This window comes from Rhinoderma darwinii, chromosome 5 (genome assembly GCF_050947455.1).
Source record: "Rhinoderma darwinii isolate aRhiDar2 chromosome 5, aRhiDar2.hap1, whole genome shotgun sequence".
In the NCBI taxonomy this organism is placed as follows: Eukaryota; Metazoa; Chordata; class Amphibia; order Anura; family Rhinodermatidae; genus Rhinoderma; species Rhinoderma darwinii.
This window is the reverse complement of record NC_134691.1, coordinates 111,016,158-111,035,495: the sequence shown is the minus strand read 5'-3', so window position 1 is coordinate 111,035,495 and position 19,338 is coordinate 111,016,158. Positions and strand designations below refer to the sequence as shown.

The following is a 19,338-nucleotide window of genomic DNA, read 5'->3' as shown; positions in this document are numbered from 1 at the left end:
TACTTCATTCTGGTTCCCTTAACATGACAGCTCAGAGTCTGCCTTCCACAGTCCTTCTTATATTACAACCTCCAGGTCACACAATGAAAATGCACGCATATGGAGACACTGAAGCTGCTTATTTGCTCTGCCATCCCCCCTCCTCTAAAGCGCAATGGTTCATCCCACTGCCCTCTACCCCCACTCAAGAGGACTTTGGATGGGAGAAGATTGTGAATGAGAAGTAGTAGGAGTCTGCAGGAGTTGCTGTTGCCAGGGAGTGCACCGAGGTCCCTATCACCGATGACAGATAAATAAGTGGGCACCCTTCCCAGTTCTTCATCCAACAAGCTGCCACATCACATTGGGAGTCAGACATGCCATGCCGGCTGCTGTTGGTTTTGCTGCTGTGTGCTGGGGTCCAGTGCCAGCTCAGAGGTGAGCTCTGCCAATCACTTCATGTGACTGTACCTGTACTTGTATGACAGTGACTTGTAACCCTTCCTGTACCTCACATTGTATAGAGAGGATGACTGAGAGCTGCTGCTGAGCAATGAATGAGGAAAGTTCACTTCATAGTGACTTCTCCTGGGTGAGCGGCACTCTAGTTGCTGCATGGGGCACCATACTGCCCATTTGTAATGCAGCTCCCTGGGTATTGCACACATTAGATCTCCACATCCTGCTGCATTTGGTTTGTGGGGGAGAAAGTAGGGATTTATCCAGATGTTACTGCTAATGTTATTACCAAACATCACATTGCAAAATGTTCTCTGTCTGTAACAGGGCAAGTTTATACACTTCAGTGGCCTATTGTTATATTGTATGTATACCATATGCGGATGGGAGTATCCATAGAATCTATGTAAGTATGTACTTTATTAAAAACACACACATACGAAGGTAGAAAAACTTATCATATATAACTTTTCATTCATCACCTAGCTCTATATCTATCTATCTATCTATCTATCTATCTATCTATCTATCTATCTATCTATCTATCTATCTATCTATCTATCTATCTATCTATCTATCTCATATCTATCTATCTATCTATCTATCTATCTATCTATCTATCTATCTATCTATCTATCTATCTATCTATCTATCTATCTATCTATCTATCTATCTGTCTGTCTGTCTGTCTGTCTATCTCTCTCTCTCTCTCTCTCTCTCTCTCTCTCTATCTATCTATCTATCTCTATCTATCATCTATCTGTCTGTCTGTCTGTCTATTTCTATCTATCTAAGGAAAATATAAAAAACTGGAGAACTTAGTAGCACGTTAGACGATTCGGCGTGAACTTTTTATTGGTGTGGACATAAAAACTTTAATTGACTTGAATAGAAAACAACCCACAGACTTTAGCTGACATTGATGCTTATTGCTAGGAGAATTGCTTATCTGGTGTCTGGAATGTATCCAAACCTGATATAGGTATAGAGCGAGATTTGCAGATTATCATCATCAGTATTTGTGTCTAATATACAAATAATATGCTTCCTAGGAGCAGACACAGACTGCAGAGGGCCCCTGTGCAAGTAGTCCTTGGGCCCCTTGCTGTTGAATAGCTCATCACAGAGCAACTCCCTTATGTCTCTATGAATCCACCAGTAGTAAATTTATAATCCCAATCCCGTACATACAATCTAATAGACAGTCGGAATCTACTTTGAAGGTGACAGTGGGCCCCCTTACCTTCTCGGCCCCTGTGCACAGGTTGCGCATATGTCTGCCTCTTCTTAAGTCAATAGGAAATAAAACAATATTTTCATACAGTTGGAATTAATATACTATTGACAGTCATTTATTTATACATTTTTTTGTTTCTTTACTTGATTGCTGTAGAAACAGTTTTTTTTCTCAGTAGACAAGTGTGCCATGAGCATTCCCACCAATGCTGGCCAGTCGTGGTGTCAGTTTAAGTTGGCCATATAGAGATGTGTTACTATTGCCTGCAGTTGCGGAAAGTTCTTTTCTCTTTAAGACCCCCGCCCTTTCAGTTTCTGGCAAATCAATACTTCTGTAAATGCTGATATTATCAAACATGGACATTTTTGTGATATTTTGAGGGTATTTTTTATCTGAACCTCTCAATAGCTCTTAAGACATGTAAGGGAATCTTCACACGCCCTATTTACGGACGTTTTACGCCTTGAATTATGCCCGAAAAAACATCTCCAAAACATCTGCCCATTGAATTGAATGGGTTTTACGGAGTTCTGTGCAGACGAGGTGTATTTTTATGCGCCGCTGTCAAAAGACGCCGCGTAAAAAGACGCCCGCCTCAAAGAAGTGCATGTCACTTCTTGGGACGTAATAGGAGCCGTTTTTCATTGACTCCATTGAAAAACAGTTCAAATTATGTCCGTAATGGACGCCGCAAAAAACGCGTGCACTTGTCAAAACAGCTCCATAATTTCAGACGTATTTGGCGTTGCCGTGTGAACATACCCTTACAATTCTCAACATATGGATAAAATATAGGACTGTGTATGATTAAATCAGTTAAAACTTAATTGGGGGTCATAAATCAATGGTGTATTTTTTTAAAATTATTATTATTAATCATTATGCCGGAAACATACTTTTCGTAATGTGGGATACTTCATAAATTTGTTTGAATTGAGGAAAGTTCGCTGCAGATCTACCATATCGTACACAGATATTTTGGGGAGAAAATAGGTCATATATTTTGCCATATAGGGTCTGCCTAACCATTCCCAATTCTATTGGTGTTTGAGGTAAAATATGTCTTGCAATGTTGATAAATATAGGGTATAAATTCATTTTGTTAAACAGCACTTTATGTATACGCCTTAGTATCTTGTCATATGATATAGAACTTGTGCATATGACTATTTTTTTTACTGGATCAGTGTTATTTTCATCTGGTGACCCATTTTGTGTTTCCATCAAATGTAACAGTAATCTCTTCAATTTTCACTGTCCTCAATGGACAATTTTTTGTTGGCATCAATATCACCATGTCTTATCTAGTACCTGGCATCTGCTGCACGTTTGCCTGGTTCTTTTGCATGTTGCCCCTGGTCTTATGGCACAAGCTGTCACCATATTCAATTGAATCTTCATCCTTCCCTTCAACCAATGCTACATATATGGTGCCCTAAGTTTTTCCAAAATCTATCAAAACTTCTAATTGTTCATGGTTGTTGGCACCTTTCGAAGTATATGGGTCATTACAATCAAATCTTTATTAAACATACGTAGAATTGTGCCAGGTAGGGCTAGCTTAAAATCTACGTTTTTATAGCCTGCCGTTCAGTTTCACCAGCGTAGCATGGAATTATTGCCATAGAATAATTAGAAAACTCAAGATCTCAAATTCTGCTGACTTGTAATTGGCTTCCCAAATGTGCTTCCAGGTTTTAGATGTTATCTTCCCCAGCTGAGGAATGTATCTGTCTGTGATAACGGATTATCTGGGAATTCCAGCATATGTTGGGTAGCCTCTATTCTTGTAGGACTTTGAGAAAACAGTAAAATAATAGTAATTCTAATAATACAATACCTAAACTCAGCATATAACAACCGAAATTCAACATCTCCTCATCTTCCTTACAAAATAAAAACGTCTAATGAAAACATGTAAAAAGGAAGTTGAAGATTTATTGCTGTACATCTGGATGTCTGCAGTCAGTCAGCATAGTCCTGAGCATAGTCCTCAGTCTGCTACAGATATGAGAACATATCATGGACAACATGCGGGTACAATATTAAAATATACTTGACATTTGTGGTTTACAACATTTTATGGATTCCTTGGATCTCTTATCTGATTAAACTCCATATGGTTTAAATTATTAATCTGTGTGGGTGACTTCCTTATGGTGGAAATTTATTTTTCTTGTTATTTTTTGTTTGTATTTTTTAAGCTCTGAAATATTGAATAGTTATAGCGCAATGATTATTTATATGTACACATACGCATAGTATGAAAATCATCACTGGGTTTTGTGTCATTAGTAATGAAAACCAGCTGTGGATTAGCTAGTCTTTGTTCTCTTTAGGAGATGACTCTTAAAAGAATAGCCTCGGGCTACATGTTTGGGGGAGGTGTGTACATTTTGCGAATGTCTCTCTGAACCTATTGACTTCAGAAGCTCATCCTTCCCAGTAGATTGCAGACAACTAATAGCCCAGTGGCACTTAAAAAAGTTTTGGAGTTAGAATCACTCAAGCATTCAACACCTTGAGCTACTTTGTTGCAAGCTCTACAGGTTTCTCTGGAGTCGTAAAATAATAGCCAACTTGAAGATGGAAACCTACAGTCTAACGTCTTAGGTAAAAGTAGAACATTCATTTAGCAATGAATCTATTTGAATTCTTATTATGAAGGGGCAAACAAAACCTTTCACACTTCATTACATACAGTGGGATTAGTTTTTCACTACTTTGAAGACCATCTGCACTCTTAAGACGGAGCTAAGTGTAAATGAAGTGCAAATATTTCCCAGTTTAAACATTAATTCTACAAGTCATCAGGGTTCTGCTACAGTGTGACATTCGTTTAACTCCAGAAATCCCTTGAGGATATTTGTTATTTCAAATAATTATTTACCAGGAAGAATTACCTGAACTTTTTGAAGACAGCCGTTTTGGCAGCTTTCGGAATACAAGCCAACACTGTAGAATAAATACTGGTCTTGGAAACATAACAAGCAAATCTTATTACTTTATTAATTTTGTGTAGTCAGTGTGTGGTTTCAAAAGTAAGGCCGTGCTTTCGAGGGCGGGATCTTGTGAACATTTAATGATAATGTGGGTTTTTATAAGCTATGAAATAAGATGCATGTTTGGCCGAGTCAAAGAAGCCTGTTAATGGGGGAGTCAGGGAAGACAGAGGTCAGCCAAACAGTTATGCAGATTACTCACTTAGAATGACAGGGAATGAGATAGCTCCCCATCCTTGAACCTTTCATGACCCACTGCTCTCCTTGGTCATTACACAGTGTCTGTGCATGTGCCATCGACACCTTCCTTCTAATTTCTATTGGAGAACGGAAAGTTCAGCACCATTATAACATCATATTCCAACATTCCATCCATTTTCCCATAGTCAATAATAAATGCTATAACCACAAATGTAAGTTGTGACATATGTGGCTGGCTTTAGGTTTACTATCACATCTCATACATTTCTGGATCAAACATTTGTAAGCACTTTCTCAGTATGCAATAACACAGCCTAGTTGACTTTTGCTGGGCAGTCAGTGAGTCTTCACATAGACATCAATAGACAACAACCCAAAAAGTTGTGTGCCAGATGCAAATTTCTAGAATCATCAGCTACCCGGCTACTGGAATCTGTCTTGTTCTGTCTTATAAAGCCTAGTTGGCATGGAAAATACTTGATGAATATGAGGAAGATGAGTGGCGGCCCATAATAGCTGTCATTCCATAAATACCTGAGTGTTCACTCATTGTCCTTATATCATTCTTGTCTTTAAAATTTTGTGTTATAGTAGGTAACAAAACTTTTTATAATTCTGCAATTCATGGGCTAAGTAGATTCATGGGCCTGTAGATTAATTGAATACCATTGTTCACACAATAACATTGCACAGTAGACACATTGGCTCCTATTATGGTTCTGGCTTCGGGAATGTCATGTCTCCTAAATTCTACAATATTTTGTTCATCACTGTTGTAATTTATAAATATGCTTTGTGTTTTGAATCCTGAAATTTGGCAATATTTTTGTGTTAGTTCCATAATCTATTTTTATAACATCCGTTGTCTGTGAAGTCCCTACATGTTAGTCCAAAGCCAAACATGCCCGTTGTATACAGATTCTTATCATGACATGGGAGGTTTAAACTGACCATACACTATAAATAACTGTCAGCCAAACCCTCTTCTGGCCGACAGCTATTACACCCCCATTTACATACACGCATGAAAACACACACATGTGTTTTCAATGAGGAGAGGGACATAAGCCGCTGCCACACACTCCGGCAGCGGCTTATCTCCCGCGAGATTTAGGTACCCATGGTTAATACCATTCATCGTGTCTCATATCGGCGGAGAACACATAGTAGTGTATGGACGTCATTCGTACATAGATACTGTTATATGTATTGTGTATATATTGTGTATATATATGTTTCCATATGTTATGTAAGTAAACACAGCTTGTCTATGCTATTTTTAAATAATGCATCTATGCCAGTGTTTCCCTTCCAACAGAATTAAAGGGGTTTTTCACGACTGGACAACTGATGACCTATCCACAGGCTATGTACACAGTTATGAACTTAGATGTGACTGGTAACAGCTCAATCCTGCGTGTCGGAGACCCGCTGACACTGAACCCTTCAGCCCTGCTGACCTGACAGATACAGGTTTCAGCTCACGATACAGCTGCTCTGTATACATAATGCAAAGCAGCTGTATCTCAAAAAGTAAAAATAATTTTTAAGAAAATTACACTGATTACACTGATAATCATTTTTATTAAAAAAAACAAAAACAATTTCAGAGGCGTACATAGCCTTTAATACATTTGCTCAATACTATATTACAAAGTAGATGTTCTGTATTATATGAATTATATACATAAAAGACAACACTATGTTTCAGACATTAATTGTTCTGTATGAGTAGAGTTTATTGATATGTTTATCATTAAGTTACAGTACAAGCGTTTCTAGATGAATACCCCTGGATGAAATTGGCCTCAGTGTTTTCTGTACATAGTCACAGCTGAGACATCATTCTGTTTCAAATGAATTGCTGCATGGCCAGTGAAAGTAGATGAAGATAATCCATGAATTTGTTGACTGCTTGTTGCTGTTTGCTTTCACACTTGGGAAGCATCTTTGTTCCTGTCCTTCCTCATTGTTTACCATAACTAAACAGCTGCTCCGCTGTAGCATTCCTGCAGCCACGCTGAGACGCTGTCAGCAACAGGACAATTCTTCATAGATGTAACCAGAAAGGACAGTCCTATAAACGGTGGCGTTCATCCGGTCCCAAAGTTTGAGTAATACCGTTCCTTTATGTAGTTATACACACATGCACTCACATTAACTCCTCACCCATTGCCCTGCTTGCGTATAGCCCTATAAGCTCTGTGCGTGGTTTTAAGGTCCACTAACCAATATAAAACTAACAAGCAAAACTTAATTGAATTTTGTCAGTATTAGAAACTGCTATACGCTGAGATCCTTCCCTAGTTTTTTTAGTGCAAACATTTATTATAAAGTTGAATGCATGCTCTTTTGTACTTTATCTGTGAGATGAGGGATAGGATGATTCCTACAAAAGGCTTACTAGACAGAAAATGTACTAGAAAATGTCTCCCCATACACAAAATCATAGTTTTATTTCAAATATCCATATATTTAAAGAGGCTCTGTCACCAGATTTTGCAACCCCTATCTGCTATTGCAGCAGATAGGCGCTGCAATGTAGATTACAGTAACGTTTTTATTTTAAAAAAACGAGCATTTTTGGCCAAGTTATGACCATTTTTGTAGTTATGCAAATGAGGCTTGCAAAAGTCCAAGTGGGTGTGTTTAAAAGTAAAAGTCCAAGTGGGTGTGTATTATGTGCGTACATCGGGGCGTTTTTAATACTTTCACTAGCTGGGCGCTGTGAAGAGAAGTAACATCCTCTTCTCTTCAGAACGCCCAGCTTCTGACAGTGCAGATCTGTGACGTCACTCACAGGTCCTGCATCGTGACGGCCACATCGGCACCAGAGGCTACAGTTGATTCTGCAGCAGCAACAGCGTTTGCAGGTAAGTCGATCTTACCTGCAAACGCTGATGCTGCTGCAGAATCAACTGTAGCCTCTGGTGCCGATGTGGCCGTCACGATGCAGGACCTGTGAGTGACGTCACAGATCTGCACTGTCAGAAGCTGGGCGTTCTGAAGAGAAGAGGATTTTACTTCTCTTCACAGCGCCCAGCTAGTAAAAGTATTAAAAACGCCCCGATGTACGCACCTAATACACGCCCACTTGGACTTTTACTTTTAAACACACCCACTTGGACTTTTGCAAGCCTCATTTGCATAATTACAAAAATGGTCATAACTTGGCCAAAAATGCTCGTTTTTTTAAAATAAAAACGTTACTGTAATCTACATTGCAGCGCCTATCTGCTGCAATAGCAGATAGGGGTTGCAAAATCTGGTGACAGAGCCTCTTTAAGTAGAATTCTTAGAAGGTAATTGGTGTATTTGAATGGGCTTTCCGCTTTGGAAAATTTGCTTTTGATAGAAGGGTCCCTCGAAGATAAGCCAATCACAGGGTATTTCAGTGCGGGGACCCCAGCAACCAGTTGTAAACTGTGGGTGAAACCTGACAAAGTGTTACATTTTTCTGCATTGCCACCACAGGGGTAATGAAGCAATACACAATGTCCATTTAAATCAATATGCTAATGTATTGCATGCACATGTCAGATATTTAAAAATGGATTTCTAAACCGGGCAACCCCCTTTATGGAAAATCCACTAATGTTTCTTACATTAAATGGACACTAATATTTTAAACAATTTATACTAATCTAATAGTATACCAGATATATATCAACTTTCTAATTTACTTACTGTTAAAATGTAGTTGTTTTATCCATACAAATTATGTGTGAAGTTACTGCCACTAGTTATATCCCTTTTTGTAATCTGCTGTCCACCCCCTGTTGTCAAGCAAAGCATGTCCCTGTCAAGAGCAGAATTGACAAGCTGCAGAAGGCGGAGGTGTATCACTTTACTGCCTGTCCATACAAGTTTATAGATAGGGGAGGGGGGCAAGAGCAGTGGCATAGTGGGAAAGAAACAGACACACTGCATTCAAGTCTATGGAGAGGGGAGGGTTGAGCAGAAGCAGAAAGCAGAGGCAGAGTGAGAAAGACAGAGGCTGCTGGTAAGATTTCTATGTCACCCCAGTGCTGGATTCTCAGCTACACTGGTCTGTACTGATGTATAAAGTTCTCAATGCTGCTGCAGCTTATATATATATGTAATAGATAGAGATAGGAGAGCAGGATTCTCCTCTTCTATGTGTGCAGTGTATAAAAGACATGATAGCCATTAGGCTCCGCCCACTATCTCAGAGAGTTAGAGAGAGGCTGCAGAGGGGAAAACTGCTAAAAAGTGCCATATACAAGTAATATAATGGCCAGATATAGTGTTATTCCTTATGTACACACATATGACAGCTAATTTTGGAAAGTCACCTGAAAAGTTAGGTACGCTTTAAGTGATTCTATAAATTGTAGCAGCTATCATTTACAATTATAACTAATATTTTATCCAACAAGTTGGCATGCTTCTTAATAAAATACAACCAAGTAGCTGTCATAAACCGGTTATGATGATTGTGATCAGGTGCTTTAATGACTGTCATGTCCCTAGCAATGTTATTTTAACCACTTTTTCATAATTGAGCTGCAGAAGATTTGTCCAGACATCTAGTTAAAGAGGCTCTGTCACCAGATTTTGCAACCCCTATCTGCTATTGCAGCAGATCGGCGCTGCAATGTAGATAAGAGTAACGTTTTTATTTTTAAAAAACGAGCATTTTTGGCCAAGTTATGACCATTTTTGTATTTATGCAAATGAGGCTTGCTAAAGTCCAACTGGGCGTGTTTAAAGTAAAAGTCCAACTGGGCGTGTATTATGTGTGTTACATCTGGGCGTGTTTACTTCTTTTACTAGCTGGGCGTTCTGACGAGAAGTATCATCCACTTCTCTTCACAACGCCCAGCTTCTGGCAGTGCAGACACAGCATGTTCTCGAGAGATCACGCTGTGACGTCACTCACTTCCTGCCCCAGGTCCTGCATCGTGTCGGACGAGCGAGGACACATCAGCACCAGAGGCTACAGTTGATTCTGCAGCAGCATCGGCGTTTGCAGGTAAGTCGATGTAGCTACTGACCTGCAAACGCTGATGCTGCTGCAGAATCAACTGTAGCCTCTGGTGCCGATGTGGCCGACACGATGCAGGACCTGGGGCAGGAAGTGAGTGACGTCACAGCGTGATCTCTCGAGAACACGCTGTGTGTCTGCACTGCCAGAAGCTGTGCATTAACGAACAGAAGTGGATGATGCTGATGCGTCAGCATCATACACTCCCATTCCTAATGCCCAGCTAGTAAAAGAAGTAAAAACGCCCCAATGTACACACATAATACACGCCCAGTTGTACTTTTACTGTAAACACGCCCAGTTGTACTTTTGCAAGCCTCATTTGCATAAATACAAAAATGGTCATAACTTGGCCAAAAATGCTCGTTTTTTAAAAATAAAAACGTTACTGTAATCTACATTGCAGCGCCTATCTGCTGCAATAGCAGATAGGGGTTGCAAAATCTGGTGACAGAGCCTCTTTAAGTCTTTTACGCTTCTCACATCATATCTCCTCTGTACTGTTATGAATTGAAATTCTTGAATGTATTAGGCACCAGGAAGTCCATATGTGATTCACTGTAGGAGAGGACTGTGACATATTTATTTTCTCAGCAACATAAGGTTTTCAAAATCTAAAAAACATGTCAAAAGAGAGTCTTCACCAAATGTGGTATATTCTCAAAATGAAGAGAAGACCCAGCTCCAAAGCTTACGAAAGTGATAGGAAGTTATATCAGGTAAAAAGTGCTTATAGTTTGAGATCCACATCACAGTCTGAGCGAGCCAGTCACCCAGTCATTTATCTGTGCAAGTATACATAAAAAGTGTAAGCAGTAACATGGCTGGGACAGTAATATACCTAAATATGTAGATCAGTCTTAGGACAGTTGGATGGATAGTGGTAGGAGAAAATAAGACTGCATTGTCATATATACTGTATGTTACTGGACATATTGATATTGAAGGAACATGCTGCAGGCTCTGCAGAAACTTGAAGAATATCTACAGAGAGCATGCACTTCAGACTTCCCAAATCCAATATGGGTGTTGTTGCTGTAAGGCACCTATTAAATTCATTAGGTGCCTGTTACAATGTTGCCCTTACTGAATTTGGGAGCTAGGTATACAGAGTATACTCTCTATGGAGAACAGTTCCTGCAGAGTGTAGACTCCATAAAGTTTTCTGCGATATCTAAACCACACTAAAGAATCTAAAACAGAAATATAATGAAGACACCAATACTTAGTCAATAGCCTATCTAAGAGGCATATACGTTAGAATGAACAGTTTTCCTCTACATTTTGCCTTCATTGTTCATTTCACTAGAGTGCTGACAGTTATCAAACGTTTCTTCTATCACCTCGAAAACCACAGGAAGGATTCGTGTAATACTCAGAGGAGTTTGTAGACGTTTTAATGCCTTCAGATGTTCCTTCAGTTAGTGGTATACAACAGAGATACTAAGCATTTTTAGGGATTTGCAGCTGTTAGCAGTCAGTAGTCCCCCTTTGTTTGAAGCTGTCTAGACAATTCATGAATAAGCCTAGTGTTATCCGAAACATCAAATGATGTGATCACTGCCCTCTCAGCCTACAGTACTTGCTTTTGGTTATGAACCCGGAAAAGTCAACTCAGGTTTCAACCTATAGAATATTATTAAAAACTATAGTGTTAATCAGTTTTACAGTTACACATTGTCCTTGTGATGAATTATATATAATGCAGTTCCATATGGGATACTAGATATTTTCCAGAAAACAATATTGCATTTCTAAGTGCTATCGCTAATGCACATGTTCTTTATTAATTTATTTATGTTGCTTATCTAGCGGAACATATTTCTCAGCACTGTACAGATATTGTCGCCATGCACATGAGTCCCTGTCCCCAATGGGGCTCACAATCTTATTTTCTTATTTCAGACACACACATACTAGAGTCAATGTCATAAAATGCCAATTAATCAATCTTTTTGGAGTGTGGGCAGAAACCACAGCACCTGGAGAAAAACCCACACTAACAGAAGCCTTTTGAAGATAGTTGTCACACAGTGCCCCTGTAGCTAGGGCCACATCCCCACTGTAGATAGTGCCACACAGCCTTCTGTAAATAGCGCCACACACAGCCATCTGTAGATAGTGCCACACAAAGCCCCTGTAAATAGTGCCACACACTTTGCCCCTGTAGAAAGTTCCATACAACCACCCTTCTAGATAGTGCCACACAGTCCCCCTTGTAGATAGTGCCACGCCCCCTCTTGTAGATAGTGTCACACAGCCCCCCGAATATAGTGCCATACAGCCCCCCTTGTAGATAATGCCACATGCAGCCACCTGTAGAAAGTAGCACACACAGCCCCCTGTAGATAGTGCCACACAGCCCCCCACATTGATATTTCCACACATAGCCACCTGTAGAAAAGGCCACACACAGCCCGATATAGATAGTGCCACACAGCCCCCTGTAGATAGTGCCACACAGCCCCCTGTAGGTAGTTCCACACAGCCCCATGTAGAAAGTGTCACACAGCCACCTGTAGATTGTGCCACACAAAGCCCCTGTAAATAGTGCCACACACTTTGCCCCTGTAGAAAGTGCCATACAGCCACCCTTCTAGATAGTGCCACGCCCCCTCTTGTAGATAGTGTCACACAGCCCCTGAGTATAGTGCCATACAGCCCCCCTTGTAGATAATGCCACACACAGCCACCTGTAGAAAGTAGCACACACAGCCCCCTGTACATAGTGCCACACAGCCCCCACATAGATATTTCCACACATAGCCACCTGTAGAAAATGCCACACACAGCCCGCTATAGATAGTGCCACACAGCCCCCTGTAGATAGTTCCACACAGCCCCCTGTAGGTAGTTCCACACAGCCCGCTGTATATAGTGCCACACAGCCCCAATGTAGATAGTGCCACACAGCCCCCTTGCAGATAGTGCCAAACAGCCCCATGTAGAAAGTGCCACACACCCACCTTGCAGATAGTGCCACACCCCGCTATTGTAGGTAGTGCCACACCCCCCTTGTAGATAGTGCCACATCCAACTATTGTAGATAGTGACACACCCCCTGTAGAAAGTGCCCCTTAAACAACTAACAAAAATTGTACTCACCTAGCCGCATTCCTGCAACAAACAGAGATCCACAGCAGGCCTCCTCAGCCACATTAGGCCTGTAGCCTATGAGAAGTTGAGGGGGGACCCTTGCGTAGGCCGACGCGATGCAGTGACGTCAACTTGCCAACCTGCACAGGGATCCTGTCCCAGCATCTTATAGGCTGCAGGCGTAGCGTGGCCTGTAGCCTAGTGAATGGCAGAGTAGGGAGATGGCTCCCTGCTCCGCCATAGTAATCAATTGTATCTTGAGGACGCAGATACAATTGAATGTGGCAGTCACCCAGCCACACCACTGGTCTGAGCAACTGGCATCCACGGTCCAGGTTTGGACAACTGTCCGTAAGTTACATAGTTACATAGTTAGTACGGCTGAAAAAAGACACATGTCCATCAAGTTCAACCAAGGGACGGGAAAAGGGAAGGAAAAATTTCTATACATAGGAGCTAATACTTTTTTGTTCTAGGAAATTATCTAACCCTTTTTTAAAGCCATCTACTGTCCCTGCTGTGACCAGCTCCTGCGGTAGGCTATTCCATAGATTCACAGTTAAAGTGAAGGACCCCTGTTCTAGGTCAACGAATGCATTTAGTTTCCACTGAAATGATATAACATCAGTTCATTAAGATGTGATTATATCTGTACAAATTTCCAATCCACATGTCTAAATTGCTCAAACATCACTTTAAATTGCCTGGTGTTTTAAAAACAATAACTGGATATACAGCTATAATCGACCAAGTGCCACCCATGACGATAAGCTGTCGGAAGCTCCGTGTTGCAGCTCTATTCAAATAATGGCAGCCCGTATAATAATAATGATCATTTTGAGTCCATCGTAGCATGAGTCGCTCTCTGCAGAAGCTTCCACTCCGTCACCTAGAGTGGGGTGCCAATTGGGGTAATCCCCCTCTATGACATCCAAATGCCCTAATAGGGCATATGGAAAGGAGTGGTTTGGATGTATTTTGAAGGGGATTTTATCCCTCACAATACAATGGGTGAAATCGCCAGCAAAATCTAAAACAAATCTATGACAGATAATTCATGCTCAAATGTAAAAATACAAACAATTAAACCTTATTGGGCTTGTAACATTTAAATATGTATATTTTTTCATCTCAGTACATTAGGGAACTACTATTCACTACATTCTTTAATATATTCTTTAAAGTGGCTTTAACTCTTAGCAAGGAATGAACCAGATAAAATATATTTGGATATGAAAAGTAAGAAATGTTTTATGGAAATCTATAAGTAAACAAGCCATTGGCAGATGGATATATTACCAAAGTATGTGTTACATTATGTCCTGACCTGCATGGAGTTTGTTAAAATATTTGGTCTTTTTGTTCGGTTGCACTTAAAATGTTTAGTCTCTTTCCAAATATTTGGGTGATAATATCCAGTGTTGAGTCTTACAGCCCGCATATATTTCTAGGCTATTTCTAAGATAAAAAGATGCAGTCACACAAAAAAATCCGAATTATTTGCAGTGTACTGAATGAACATACTTACTGTATGTAAGGATAAGTCAGTTGTATGTTCTTTCTATTATATTCCTATTATATTATAGTGTAATATTTTGTCCTTGCCTCCTATATTCCTTATACACATCTGTACAATATAGAGACATTTAGGTAAATTAATGTTGTCTTACAAATATATAATTGTGAATAAGATATCAGTTATGTGGTGTAAGGGTCAGGTCATACAATGTCAAAATCGCGTCGGAATCAGCACCAAAAAACTGCCCAAATCGCCTTCCATTGATTTCAATGGGAGGCAGAGGCATTTTTTTCCCGGGCGCCTTCTTGCCCTTCGCGGGGAAAAAAAGTGGCATGTCATTCTTGCTGCGATTTCAACCTCTGACCTCCCATTGAAATAAATGGGAGGCAGAAAAACCTGCGGTTCTTGTTTCTCAGCGTTTTTCACTGCGCTTTTTGTCTTCTGTCCTTGCATTAGCTTCAATGGCCGAAGTCGAAAAACGCAGTAAAAAAAGTGCGGCCAGTACAAAATCTGCCTCAAAATTCCTGAAAGAATTTCTGCCTACAAAAAAACTCTATGTGAACAGGACCTTAGAGTTCCTTTTGACACCAGCATGAGATAGCAGGGGAGTAATCATGGTTACTTCCTTCTACTTGTCCTGAATGTACCCAGTACACTGGGTGCCAAACTACCATAAATGAACCACATCTTCAGTGACATAGTAAATCCAATCTCATCTCAACCTTGGTGTACAGTTTGAATTATTTTGTGGTTAGGGAGAGAACAGTTACACCAGGAACCAGCAGTGCCACAACCCCTGCCTATTATTCTGTACATATAGTCAAACGTTGTGAAGCTCAACAGAACTAGAGATTTACGTGAATGGAAAGCCAAATTTACACATTAAATACAGACTCCCTAAGGCCAATTTCTTCATGTTTCTTTGGGGGGGGGGGGGGGGGGGCACAAATGCTGCTGCCAGATGTTAGTTTTAAAGTCTACAGTGAAATACGAGAATGTCTCCATACACATCTTATTGTTATTTGACAATTTTGTAGTGCCTTTGGGTTAGTGGCCTTTTTTTTTTTTTTTATACCCAGCATGCTTTTGGTTTGGCATTTTTTTTTTCCATTTTTCTCCATAGGTTACTCAATAGAATTTTAAAAATACTTGAACGTAATGACACAAAATGAAAAAAACACACTTAAAAACACATGCAAAGATAAAACATATTTTACTTTTAAGGCATACTTTTTTTACTGGATGGCTGTGATGGATGCCTCTCGATCGGCCATCTGTCGCCCATAGACTCCCATGTTAAAAACAACGGCATTCATTTAATTATCAGTTTTTTTACTGATGGTGCGAGATTATATTGAACTGGTATCATGACAATTCAAGGGTGGGCACATATATATTAGTTCTAATTTTTGGATAAACACAGGCTGTTATATTTACTGTATGATTAGTCGAAAAGTCATCCACATAGACCATGATGCTGCAATTTAAAGCTACATGATCTGGGGAAAACCGACTATATATAGATTGATACAATATCTGAAACATGGAATTGCTCAAATAACATTTCAACATGGGAAAACGCCAGGAAAACGCCTATACGAAATAACACAAAATAAAAAAAGGCACCAAAAACATATCTAAAAACCACATTCATTTATGATTCTGCTAGTTTATGCCACATGCTTTGCACGCTAGAATGACATCATGCAGACACTCACTGAGGGGTACATGTGCAGATGTTTCTTTCCTTAACTTAACTCTAAATCCAACATGTCCCGAGATGCATGGCACGAAATTTTAAATAAACATGTAAGAAAAATGTATACCTTTGACAGATAACCTCAGACGGATGGTCACCCATCTGTCGCCCATAGGCTCTTATGTTAAAAAACTTATACGTTGAATGTATATGTTTCTTTTACTGGATGTCTCTGACAAAAACCTCTGATGGATGCTATCCATCGCTTATCTGTCACCCATAGACTCCAATATTAAAAAAAGTATACATTTAAAGTATCTTTTTTGTTTTTTACTGGATCGCGTGAGATTGTATGGCGTGATATAATGATAAATTATATAACTTAACGCAATTCAAAAAAGTTACGGGAGTTCTCCGGGACTTTTATATTGATGGCCTATCCTTAGCATAGGTCATCAATATCAGATCGGTGAGGGTCTGACTCCCGCCACCCCCACCGGTTAGCTGCTGGAAGGCACAGTATTGTACACTTCACAGCTGCTATAGCAATTTAGCCCCTTCAGTCTTCTCATCGGTGGGGGTGCCAGGAGTTGAACCCCCACCGATCTGATATTGATTACCTATCCTAAGGATAAACCAACAATATAAAAGTCCCGGAGAACCTCTTTAAGGTTTAGCATGTAAAGGATCTGCCAGGCACAGCTTCTGTGTCAACGCACATAGGTAATCAGTCTGCACCTGCTTCTATGTCTGTGAGACTGACTCCATCTTCCACCACTCAGGATGGCAGGCTTAGGAGTGGGAGAGCCTATCACAGCCTGGCCAGACGGAGCTAGCTCCCGCCCTCTGTCTATTTATACCTGCCTTTCCTGTTCCTCCTTGCTTGTGATTCTTCTCGCTTGGTTTCCTGGCCCTGCTGCAGCTTCTGAACTATTTGACCCTGCTTCATACTGACCCTGGCTTGTTGACTACTCTCCTGCTCTGCGTTTGGTACCTCGTACACTCCTGGTTTGACTCGGCTTGTTCACTACTCTCCTGCTCTGCGTTTGGTACCTCGTAAACTCCTGGTTTGACTCGGCTCGTTCACCACTCTTGTTTCTCACGGTGTTGCCGTGGGCAACTGCCCCATTTTCCTTAGCTTTGTGTACCCTTGTCTGTTTGTCTGTCGTGCACTTACTGAGCGTAGGGACCATCGCCCACTTGTACCCCGTCGCCTAGGGTGGGTCGTTGCAAGTAGGCAGGGACTGAGTGGCGGGTAGATTAGGGCTCACTTGTCTATTTCCTTCCCCCATCATTACATAATCACAAGCCCATATACCTAGTCTACCCTGGTTCCTCACACTACTATGGACCCCCTTGAGACCCTGGCTCAGCAAATGCAGGGTTTCTCCCTACTGGTCCATGCCATGGCTCTGAGGGTCAACCAGCCTGACGCTACCATGGTAGTGCCCCTCACCTCACCTCTTGAACCCCACCTCAAGTTGCCTGACCGGTTCTCAGGGGACCGGAAGACTTTTCTCTCCTTTCGGGAGAGTTGTAGGCTCTATTTTCACTTAAAGCCTCACTCCTCAGGTTCTGAGAGCCAGCGGGTGGGTATAATTATGTCCCGGCTCCAGGAAGGGCCCCAAGAATGGGCCTTCTCCTTGGCTCCTGACGCCCCTGAACTTTCCTCCGTTGATCTTTTCTTTTCTGCTCTCGGACTCATTTATGACGAGACTGACAGGACTGCCTTTGTCGAGAGTCAGCTGGTGACCTTACGTCAGGGTAAGAGACCTGTTGAGGAGTATTGTTCTGACTTTAGGAAGTGGTGCGTAGCTTCTCGGTGGAATGACCCTGCCTTAAGGTGCCAGTTTAGGTTGGGTCTGTCGAACGCCCTGAAAGACCTGCTAGTTAGCTATCCCTCTTCTGACTCCCTAGACCAGGTTATGGCTTTAGCGGTACGACTTGACCGACGTCTCAGGGAACGACAACTTGAACGTTTTTGTTTTTTTCCCTCTGACTCCCCCATGATGCCTCCCGAGGTCCCGTTGCTTCGCTCTTCCACGGAAGACTCGGAGGTACCTATGCAACTCGGGGCCTCCGTGTCCCCCCGACAACGTAGTGAGTTCCGCAGGAAGAATGGTCTCTGCTCCTATTGTGGGGATGACAAGCATCAAGTGAACACCTGTCCTAGGCGTAAGAATAAGCAGCCGGAAAACTTCCGCGCCTAAGTGATCATCGGGGAGGTCACTTGGGCGCACAGGTATTTCCCGTAAATATGAAACATAATAAAATCTTGCTTCCCTTTCAGGTCTCTTTTGGTGGTAGGTCTGCTACCGGCAGTGCCTTCGTGGATTCAGGGTCTTCTGCTAATATCATGTCTGTGGAATTTGCTATGTCTCTAGCCATGCCTTTGATTGATTTGCCTAAACCTGTCCCGTAGTGGGTATCGACTCCGCTCCTCTTGCTAATGGTTATTTTACACAGCATACCCCTGTTTTTGAACTCCTTGTTGGCTCCATGCATTTGGAGCAGTGCTCTGTACTGTTGATGCAGGGATTATCGTCCGATTTGGTTTTAGGCCTTCCCTGGTTGCAGTTGCATAATCCCACGTTTGACTGGAATACTGGGGAGCTTACCAAATGGTGTAATGAATGCTTGACGTCATGTTTTGCTGTTAATTCTATTTCTCCCCCTGAGGAGGTGAACACACTACCTGAGTTTGTGCAGGACTTCGCTGATGTTTTCTCTAAGGAGGCCTCCGAAGTGTTACCTCCTCATAGAGAATACGATTGCGCTATCGATTTGGTACCAGGAGCTAAGCTCCCTAAGGGTAGGATATTTAATCTCTCTTGTCCCGAACGTGAAGCCATGAGAGAGTATATCCAGGAATGCCTGGCCAAGGGTTACATTCGGCCCTCTACTTCTCCGGTAGGTGCTGGCTTCTTCTTCGTAGGGAAGAAGGATGGTGGTCTTAGGCCATGCATTGACTACCGTAACTTGAATACGGTCACTGTAAGGAACCAGTATCCCCTTCCTTTCATTCCTGATCTCTTTAATCAGGTTCAGGGGGCCCAATGGTTCTCTAAGTTTGATCTACGGGGGGCGTATAACCTTATCCGCATCAAAGAGGGGGATGAGTGGAAGACTGCGTTTAAC

At 41.4% G+C, this 19,338-nt stretch overlaps 1 protein-coding gene across 2 annotated transcripts in view; it reads left to right on the top strand.

Moving 5' to 3' along the window:
- Window positions 1-222: 222 nt before the first annotated feature.
- Window positions 223-19,338, top strand: part of LAMA1 (laminin subunit alpha 1) — a 166,915-nt gene continuing 147,799 nt past the window's right edge. For both annotated transcript variants that reach the window (XM_075826407.1, XM_075826408.1), the window contains exon 1: window positions 223-417. In XM_075826407.1, coding sequence (XP_075682522.1) covers window positions 357-417 — 61 coding nt within the window. In that variant the 5' untranslated portion in view covers window positions 223-356. The remainder of the gene's footprint in view (window positions 418-19,338) is intronic.